We start from the raw sequence: 11,208 nt of genomic DNA on the forward strand, positions 1-11,208 counted from the left end.
GACATCCGCCTGAAGACACTCCCTCCTCCCGACTAGGCCCATTCATTTGGGCCTAATTTGGAGCGGAGTGCGCAACTGGATGCCGATGAACTGCACCAGCACCCAGTCGTAGCTACCCGTATTTTGGACCGTAACCTGAGGCGGCCTCCGCCTCAGGTTCCAGACCAAAAAACCCCGTGTGAACTTAGTCTTACACCATGTGCCAAAACAATGGAAATTCTGGAGCATCTTCTGACATAAATTAATCCAACTAATGGGAGATGTAAGTTACACTGAGCAGTGTAATAATGTGACAGATTTACCATAAGGCACTGTGATAAATCTGGTGTAGTAGAAGACTATCTAGTCTAAAACTTAGTATGTGGTGCAGTTTCTGATGCAATTCACCATTCGATATGTCATCTATCACCATGACAGAGGGCAGATTTACTAACACTAAAAGTGCAAACTTAAGACTAGACAGCGTTATACAACACCAGATTTATCAAAGTGTCTTTGGCCTGATTCACATCTGAGTTCACGTTTCCGTTCCGGGACCCCACGAACAGAAACCTATACACATTAAAAATCAGTTACCTAAGAAACCACACGGACCCTATAGACTACAATGGGGTCCGTGTGGGTTCCGCACCAAACATGCGGAGAAAAAAGTACGGCGAGCAGCATTATTCTCTCCGCATGTTTTGTGCAGAAACCACACGGACCTCATTATAGCCTATGGGGTCCGTGTGCTTTCTTAGGTAATTGCTATTTAATGCATACAGGTTTCTGTTCGTGGGGTCCCCATGCGTACTCCCCGAACGGAAACACGAACGCAGATGTGCACTGTGAATCACAACTTTTCGTGTAAAGCCAAAACCTTATTTTCATAAAAGCTGTGTCTACGCTTCATAAATATGACACAAGCCATATTACACCGTTATTTGGCACAATATACAACAAAATTCTGGAGCTTTTTTAAAGTAAATTAGTAAAAATTCCCCTTTACGAGTTTGTTACCCTTTTCTTTGGCTCTAAAATTGGCCAAAAACAACAACAACCGCCACTACCACTAACAAGTGGCAAAAAAACTACAGACTTGATTCACATCTTAACCTTCGTTCACATCTGCGTTCGGTATTCCGTTCGGGGAAGTCTGCATGGGGACTCCATGGACACAATACCAATACAGATGTGTAGAAGGCCTTACAAAGAACGACACCTGACACAAGGTTCACACTAGCGCTGTGGTCTCTCTCGGTCAGATCGCTGGGGAACCCCAACAACAAGAGCTGGACCACTAACACAGCTGTTAAACATGGAGACCGTAGGACCCCTTTGACTACAATAGTTTAGTTTCAAAACTGAAAGCAGTGGAGGATAAAGTTCCTCTATACAGAACCTTTCTCTCCGCCAAGTTTATAGACTCCGGTGCGAATGTGATCCCAGCCTGAGCTCTGAACCTGCAACTCCACAAGCAACAAGTCCGAGAAAGCAGAAAACAGGAGTAAGTCAGAAAGCGGCCAGACTGAACCTCTCCAGACACAAATACAAATGGCTCCCAATCATCCCGCATCCCACGAGACAGTCCCCATTTTAGACTGCTGTCCTGCGGTCCCTCGCGGTTTACTGCATGTCCCGATTTGTCCCTGACGTGTTTTGCTTATTAACAAACTTTCCCCTGATCACCACCCGCTCTTATAACAGATAATAGGTTGCAACTGGGATAAGAGTGGGGGGTGATCGGTGGAAAGTTTGACTACTGTACTCAGAAGGACCTGTGTGACGTCAGACGGTCACGTGATTAGATAGGCGTGTCTTCTTTTTTTTTTTTTATGTAGATTGTGAGCCCCACATTAGACCTCACAATGTACATTTTTCCCTACCAGTATGTCTTTTTTGGAATATTGGATGGAAATCCATGCAAACACGGGGAGAACATACAAACTCCTTGCAGATGGTTTTATGCCCTTGGAGGGATTTGAACACCTGGACTCCTGTGCTGTAAAGCTGCAGTGCTAACCACTGAGCCACCGTGTGGCCCCCATAGGCGTGTCTTTGTATCCCATGCAGTCCAGGAAGAGTTGGAGAGATGTCTGGTCTAAGGTACTGGGGAGGGGGGATGAGAGATGCAGGGTGGACTGTGTGTGAGGGGGAGATGGTTCAGGGTGTACCGTGGAGGGATGTGGGGTGCAAATTTGACTGTGGGTGGGGGGTGAAATGTGGGGTGCATGGGTGCACTGTGTGGGGGTGAAATGTGGGGTGCAGGGTATACTGTGGGATACCCAATGAGAAATGGATGGGAAAGGGCATAGTGAAATTAGAAGTGGGTGGAGCTAAATTTGTCACAGTCCGCCCACTTTTTGTCCCTCTTTCTGTCCTTTAAAAGTTTGGAAGTATGGATACAGACTCTGAGCATTGCTATCTTATGCATATAAACCAAGGCTACATGGAAGTAAGCGTGTGTATGTGCCCGATACGTGGTGAAACCGCACATGGATGACGTGTATCTCCTGCACATCCATGGACTGATTCACTTCCTCTAGTGAGCCCGGGCTGCAAAATAGACAAATACACGACCTGTCCTGAGTTTTGCCCGGGCTCACTTCTGTATACACCTGATACGTATGGGGTCAGTGAGTGTGCATGGTGTGTACAAAGCCTTGCCCTATCTCGCTGACCACTATACACAGATAAGCTTCTATGCCCCCTTAGCTTGTGCCCCCAGACTCAGTATTGTGACAAATATCCTGTATTAGGAAATCGCCATTATCTAATGAGTCGGTTATCGCCGCGGTTCTGACTCACACTCGTTTTAAGAGGTTTTCTACTTGACATATGTTCCTGTGAATCATCAAGTAGCAGGAGCCGGTGAGGCAGGTCCACTAATAGAGTCAGGGTGACCTTGACAAATACAGGACGAATCCATCTACATAAGGATAGACTACAAGACGTTATTACTAGATGAGCGAGTAGTATTCGATCGAGTAGGTATTTGATTAAATACTACGGTATTCGAAATATTTGTTCTCGATCGACTACTACTAGCTATAAATATTTGATTCAGAACAAGCGTTGATTGGCCGAATGCTATACAGTGTATAGCATTCGGCAAATCAATGCTGGTTCTGCAGCAGGCTCATCCTTGCTAGTCGGGAGAGCTGGCAGCTTGCTGTTTCGAGGGAGCTTACTTTTTATTGGCGCAACTGCAAGCGCTGTGCAGTTAAAGCGCACGGACCCCATAGACTATAATGGGGTCCGTGTGCTTTAACTGCACAGCAATCCTCCTACACACTCTCCTCTTGCTACTTGTGGACTTGGTGACTCTCCTTTAGTCGAATAGTGGTTTCCCCTGAAACGAGCATTTTTTCCCATAGACTATAATGGGATTCGATATTCAATCGAGTAGTCGAATATTGAGGCTCTACTCGAAACGAATATCTAATCTCGAATATTTCACTACTCGCTCATCTCTAGTTATTACATCACAGCTCAGCAGCAGATTGCAACAACTCCGTAAAATCAGTAGGAAATATTCTGCATGTCCCAGTAATCTGGAATCCATCAAGTGCAGACCAAAAATAAAAATTTTAGACACTTCAGAATCCGACTATACAAGAGTTTGTAAGTAGTCTGTTAAGTCTGTCATGGATACAAAGTCATCTCCATAGGAGCTGTAGCAACATAAATTGCTTAGAAACTTAAAAAAACCTCTTTTGATCTGTGGACAGCGGGTGCGCTCTGAATTATGGAGTTCGGGGCGGCGCAGCCTTGTAGGGCGACGAAAAAACTATTCCCAAGTACTACCGAAATTCCTGATCTTTCCTCCTAGCCGTATCCAGCAAGCGTCGTATTTCCAGCACGCTCCGTCAGGGGATGAACATATGGCTCCACCGCAATATCCCACGATCTTATGGATTTCCTAAAACCTCGGAGATGTCGCAGCCGCTCACTAAGTCACCGCCGCTGGAAGCGTTAATTAACAACTCCTTGTGACTCGCCATATGCCGCGCCATATATAACATTTACGAGGAGCGTAATTTATGCTATTTGCGCATCCAGACTTAATCACGTTCAGTCAATTCCAGAAAGAACTCGCGCTTCATGACCGAAATAAAAAAAATAAAGTATTTTTTTTGCAGGATAAACATATTTTATAGTTGGCACAAGTGAACGCAGGTGACCTAGGAACCTTCATATACACGTGTCACAATGTATGCAGTGATGTTGTCTATGGCAACCACAAGTCACTGCAACAGCAACAATGTATTGTATTGATTCTATGACAGGAAATCAATGGCCAATCAGCTTCAGTCTTATGAAATTATATCCATATTGGATGTCACCCAGCTTTCCTAGTAACAGAGAATTACCAGAAATAACTCACAAGAGGAAAATGCAAGGATTTTTTTTGCGTTTTGAAGTGAGTCCATCATTCGAAAAACACATTTGTAACTAATGGTACGTTGGAATAGCCTTTTTAAAGACTATTCTACTCCTACCTTTACTTCTTTGCTTCTCCCCGCCTATAAATTCTTATGCAAATTAGGGTCACGAAGCACTGGGGGTGTTCCACCAGTCCTCCGAGTACCCCCGTATCATAACTTCCCACCACCCCTTTTATGCTTCTGATCACTCCCCTCCTCCTCTTCTGCCTTTCACAGGCATCGGATGCAGCGCTGCACATAAATCAAACCTCGCGCATGCGCAATCAGCTCTGACACTTTGGGATCAGGCAGAGCCGACTGCTCATGTCCGGGTGGCCATTTTTCGGTGGTCTTCTACATAAACGTGCTGGTGAAGTACACTCGTGTAGCAGACCACACGAAAATGGATGCTCGGACATGCGCAGTCGGCTCTTCCCCAATCTGAAGTGGCAGGGCCAATTGCGCAGGCGCAATATTTTACACACGTACAGCGCTGCGCCAGATGCCCGCGAAAGACAGAAGATCTGGAGAAGAGGAAGAGGGGAGTAATCAGAAGCATAAAAGGGGTGGTGAAGAGTTATGACGCGAGGGGTGCTCAGAACATTGGGGGAACGCTCCCCGATGCTGCAGGATCTGAATCTGCGTAAGAGAAGAAACTGAATTTTGCAGAAACGGCGGGGAGAAGCAAAGAATGAAAGAATGTGCCATTACTTAAAAATGTGTTTTTTGATAGATAGACTCCCTTTATGGGCAGTGGTTAATATAGGGATAGCTCTATATATATATATATATATATATATATATATATATATATATATGTGACTGACAGTTGTAGGGTGTGGCTTATTTATCTTTATAACCACACCCACCAATCGAATTCCAGAAGGCGAGTTGAACCAGGACCAATGGCAGACGAGCGATCTCAAAAGGGTGGAGTCACATGGATGGAACCGTATAGTATCATATAGGATTATATATCTGTTACAATGTATCAGTGCAGGTGACATGTGAGAATTGTGTACACTGGATACAATTGTAACACGTACTAGGACAAGACGTCTTCAGGCCATGGTGACAACTACAAAGTCAATTAGAAAGTTGCAGAATTTTTCTCTATACAATAATTGGGCTTTATTTTCATTATATTTGGCCCCGGCCCTTTACTTAGATACCGGCAGCGCGGCGCTCAGTTCTGGATTCAGAAATTTCTCGTACGCTCTGCGTCTCGGAGACAATTACAGGACGACAGATCGGGGTCAGCGGTGACAGTCACATCGTACACATCACAAATAAAACAAACAGAACAGAATCATTCGCGTTATTTAAATGTGATAATTTGTTATTTCCCCCGGAGACACGGCGGTCGCTGAAGCATAAATTACTGAGATTGGGGGAGGGGGGGGTTATAGGATTTTGCGGATCTTTGGAATGGTGGCTTAGACGAGCGTCCCGCCTTACATAGATTATATGGGGACAGAGCAGATGGGATGTAATGCACCATAGGATGCGTCATCTATCACCGTGACAATGCGCAGGTTCCTGGCGATCCGCACACCGCAGGGGGACAGGACGAGATTCCCGTCTGCGGTGGACGAGTGACGTTTGGCAGCGGTTCTGCCACTCATTAGTTTAATCATATTAATGTATTACTTGTATACATCAGAGGAGATGTCACATCTAAAGGTTTGTGAGCAGAGAGGATTCCGCAAGGATGAGGACAGGACAATGCTTACCTGTCAGGAGAAATCCCAAATGCAAGATGGACAAGTGGCCGAAGGGGGAGGGGAGGACGAGGTTATATTATATAATGAAGGAAGCGAATTATCGTCAGAGCCGAGGTGAGGAGTCCAGGAACATCTCAGACAGCCAGGAATACAAGAGACATCTAATAGACAGAAACCACCGAGATCACCGACCAGATTATTACAGAATATAACACAATACAACAGCTGAACTTCTGTAATACAATGTGTGTGTGTGTGTGTGTGTGTGTGGGGGGGGGGGGGGGGGTAACATGAACTATACAGAACTAGGTGCAAAGACAGCAATGCATCAAAAGAAGCATACAGACACTGAACAAGCAAGGAACAATGGTAGATTTTAGCTGTGAGACTGCAGAATTGATTGCAGCTGTGGAGTATAATACAGGATGTAACTCAGGATCAGTACAGGATAAGTAATGTAATGTATGTACACAGTGACTGTACCAGCAGAATAGTGAGCGCAGCTCTGGAGTATAATACAGGATGTAACTCAGGATCAGCACAGGATAAGTAATGTAATGTATGTACACAGTGACTGCACCAGCAGAATAGTGAGCGCAGCTCTGGAGTATAATACAGGATGTAACTCAGGATCAGTACAGGATAAGTAATGTAATGTATGTACACAGTGACTGTACCAGTAGAATAGTGAGCGCAGCTCTGGAGTATAATACAGGATGTAACTCAGGATCAGTACAGGATAAGTAATGTAATGTATGTACACAGTGACTGCACCAGCAGAATAGTGAGCGCAGCTCTGGAGTATAATACAGGATGTAACTCAGGATCAGTACAGGATAAGTAATGTAATGTATGTACACAGTGACTGTACCAGTAGAATAGTGAGCGCAGCTCTGGAGTATAATACAGGATGTAACTCAGGATCAGTACAGGATAAGTAATGTAATGTATGTACACAGTGACTGTACCAGTAGAATAGTGAGTGCAGCTCTGGAGTATAATACAGGATAAGTAATGTAATGTATGTACACAGTGACTGCACCAGCAGAATAGTGAGTGCAGCTCTGGAGTATAATACAGGATGTAACTCAGGATCAGTACAGGATAAGTAATGTAATGTATGTACACAGTGACTGTACCAGCAGAATAGTGAGTGCAGCTCTGGAGTATAATACAGGATGTAACTCAGGATCAGTACAGGATAAGTAATGTAATGTATGTACACAGTGACTGTACCAGCAGAATAGTGAGTGCAGCTCTGGAGAATAATACAGGATGTAACTCAGGATCAGTACAGGATAAGTAATGTCATGTATGTACACAGTGACTGTACCAGTAGAATAGTGAGCGCAGCTCTGGAGTATAATACAGGATGTAACTCAGGATCAGTACAGGATAAGTAATGTAATGTATGTACACAGTGACTGTACCAGCAGAATAGTGAGCGCAGCTCTGGAGTATAATACAGGATGTAACTCAGGATCAGTACAGGATAAGTAATGTCATGTATGTACACAGTGACTGTACCAGCAGAATAGTGAGCGCAGCTCTGGAGTATAATACAGGATGTAACTCAGGATCAGTACAGGATAAGTAATGTAATGTATGTACACAGTGACTGTACCAGCAGAATAGTGAGCGCAGCTCTGGAGTATAATACAGGATGTAACTCAGGATCAGTACAGGATAAGTAATGTAATGTATGTACACAGTGACTGTACCAGCAGAATAGTGAGCGCAGCTCTGGAGTATAATACAGGCTGTAACTCAGGATCAGTACGGGATAAGTAATGTATGTACACAGTGACTGTACCAGCAGAATAGTGAGCGCAGCTCTGGAGTATAATACAGGATGTAACTCAGGATCAGTACAGGATAAGTAATGTAATGTATGTACACAGTGACTGTACCAGCAGAATAGTGAGCACAGCTCTGGAGTATAATACAGGATGTAACTCAGGATCAGTACAGGATAAGTAATGTATGTACACAGTGACTGTACCAGCAGAATAGTGAGCGCAGCTCTGGAGTATAATACAGGATGTAACTCAGGATCAGTACAGGATAAGTAATGTAATGTATGTACACAGTGACTGTACCAGCAGAATAGTGAGCACAGCTCTGGAGTATAATACAGGATGTAACTCAGGATCAGTACAGGATAAGTAATGTATGTACACAGTGACTGTACCAGCAGAATAGTGAGTGCAGCTCTGGAGTATAATACAGGATGTAACTCAGGATCAGTACAGGATAAATAATACAGTTTTAATGCAGTGGATTAAGGGATCGGGGTGATCAAAGAATTATTATTACCTGTGGGGGAGATCAGTCCCGGAGATAACAGACTCTGGACTCCGTGTGGCAGCAGACGAGCGTTCTCCTGAATTGCAACTCCCAGCGATCGCTTTGGGGGTCTCCCAGGCCTGGAGCTATGGGGACACAATAAGCAGAATATGAGTATATTTCTGTAGGAAATCTTATATGTTCTGCCCACACGCAGGAGCTCACACAGAGATTCATAGTTACGGGGATAAGAATAGAATGATCCAAAAAACATTGTGCATATTTCTAATAGATCTTATGTATGTAAGTCACCATTTTCGGTCTCCGCTTCCTGCCGCGGCATTCCATTTCGAATTAGGCCCAAAATAATGGGCCTAATCGGGAGAGAGTCACGTGCCGTGGACGCCGCGGCTGAGTCAGCCTCAGAATCTTAGGCAAGATAGGTCATCTCACTTCTTTTTTCCGGTACTAGCTAGCGGGAAAAAGAAACGAGCAGCTCCCATTGAAGTCAATGGGAGTCGTTTTGGCAGGCGGATTCAACATCACAATCCGCTGCCAAAAAACTCTGTGTGAACGAGCCCTTACATTGTAGCAAAGCTTCAGCTGTGAAACTCATTAGATATGTGTGGACTTTTTGGTTTCTGGATGTAATGAATGAATGAATGATCCCTTTCAGCAACAGCAAGCAGAGATTTATTATATAGTAAGGATTTACAAAGTCCATTAGATAAGTCCAAAACTTTCTATGATGCAGAGATGACACATTACATTGTGTGCCCACCATAGACTGTAACCATTACACTGTGTGCCCACCACAGACTGTAACCATTACACTGTGTGCCCACCATAGACTGTAACCATTACATTGTGTGCCCACCATAGACTGTAACCATTACACTGTGTGCCCACCATAGACTGTAACCATTACACTGTGTGCCCACCACAGACTGTAACCATTACATTGTGTGCCCACCATAGACTGTAACCATTACACTGTGTGCCCACCACAGACTGTAACCATTACATTGTGTGCCCACCATAGACTGTAACCATTACACTGTGTGCCCACCATAGACTGTAACCATTACACTGTGTGCCCACCACAGACTGTAACCATTACACTGTGTGCCCACCATAGACTGTAACCATTACATTGTGTGCCCACCATAGACTGTAACCATTACACTGTGTGCCCACCATAGACTGTAACCATTACACTGTGTGCCCACCATAGACTGTAACCATTACATTGTGTGCCCACCATAGACTGTAACCATTACATTGTGTGCCCACCATAGACTGTAACCATTACATTGTGTGCCCACCATAGACTGTAACCATTACACTGTGCGCCCACCATAGACTGTAACCATTACAATGTGTGCCCACCATAGACTGTAGCCAATACATTGTGCGCCCACCACAGACTGTAACCATTACATTGTGTGCCCACCATAGACTGTAACCATTACACTGTGCGCCCACCATAGACTGTAACCATTACAATGTGTGCCCACCATAGACTGTAGCCATTACATTGTGTGCCCACCACAGACTGTAACCATTACATTGTGTGCCCACCACAGACTGTAACCATTACATTGTGTGCCCACTATAGACTGTAACCATTACATTGTGTGCCCACCATAGACTGTAACCAATACACTGTGCGCCCACCATAGACTGTAACCATTACATTGTGTGCCCACCATAGACTATAACACACCCCACATCCTCTTCACACCCCACAGCAGCCTTTATAGTGGGCACCGCCTGACACCTCTTGTAGGGAGCACTTAGAGCAGATCTGGGATTGTCAGGGATGATTTATTCCAATTTGTGACTCATTAATAAAGAGCTGAGTGATGTCAAAGTGAAGATTTAACAACCCTGAAAATATTACGGCGAGCAGCGCTCATCTCCGGGCGTCACTTATCCCGCATATAATGAGCTCTCGTATCCTCAGGATCTGATTACAAAATGTCTATTATCTTTCAATTTGGACAAGTTATTAAAAGAATATATCTTGTTGATCTCTTCATTTCACGGAAAAGAAAAGTTTACTGCACCGCAGACCGCAATATGGCGGCTCCAAACAGCAAAGAGCTCCGACTGTAGAGAGTGCAGATAATGGATGAATAGATAGATATGAGGCACAGAGATAGAAAGATATAGATAATATCAAACATATGGAGATAGATGATAGAGAGGTAGGTAGTTATGAAATAGATAGATAGATAGATAGGAGATAGATAGATAGATAGATAGATAGATAGATAGATAGATAGATAGATAGATAGATAGATAGGAGATAGATAGATAGATAGATAGATAGATAGATAGATAGATAGATAGATAGATACGGTAGATATGAGATAGATAGATAGATACGGTAGATATGAGATAGATAGATAGATAGATAGATAGATAGATAGATAGATAGATAGATAGATAGATAGATAGATACGGTAGATATGAGATAGATAGATAGATAGATAGATAGATAGATAGATAGATAATAAATAGATAGATAGATAGATAGATAGATAGATAGATAGATAGATAGATAGATACGGTAGATATGAGATAGATAGATAGATAGATAGATAGATAGATAGATAGATAGATAGATAGATAGATAGATAGATAGATAATAGATAGATAGGAGATAGATAGATAGATAGATAGATAGATAGATAGATAGATAGATACGGTAGATATGAGATAGATAGATAGATAGATAGATAGATAGATAATAGATAGATAGGAGATAGATAGATAGATAGATAGAT

At 43.5% G+C, this 11,208-nt stretch overlaps 1 protein-coding gene across 2 annotated transcripts in view; it reads right to left on the minus strand.

Moving 5' to 3' along the window:
• Positions 1 to 11,208, minus strand: part of DACH2 (dachshund family transcription factor 2) — a 246,172-nt gene that overhangs the window by 129,194 nt on the left and 105,770 nt on the right. For both annotated transcript variants that reach the window (XM_075259264.1, XM_075259263.1), the window contains exon 2: positions 8,447 to 8,562. In XM_075259264.1, the coding sequence (XP_075115365.1) occupies positions 8,447 to 8,562 (116 nt within the window). The remainder of the gene's footprint in view (positions 1 to 8,446; positions 8,563 to 11,208) is intronic.

The sequence above is a fragment of the Leptodactylus fuscus genome, chromosome 11 (assembly GCF_031893055.1).
Source record: "Leptodactylus fuscus isolate aLepFus1 chromosome 11, aLepFus1.hap2, whole genome shotgun sequence".
In the NCBI taxonomy this organism is placed as follows: Eukaryota; Metazoa; Chordata; class Amphibia; order Anura; family Leptodactylidae; genus Leptodactylus; species Leptodactylus fuscus.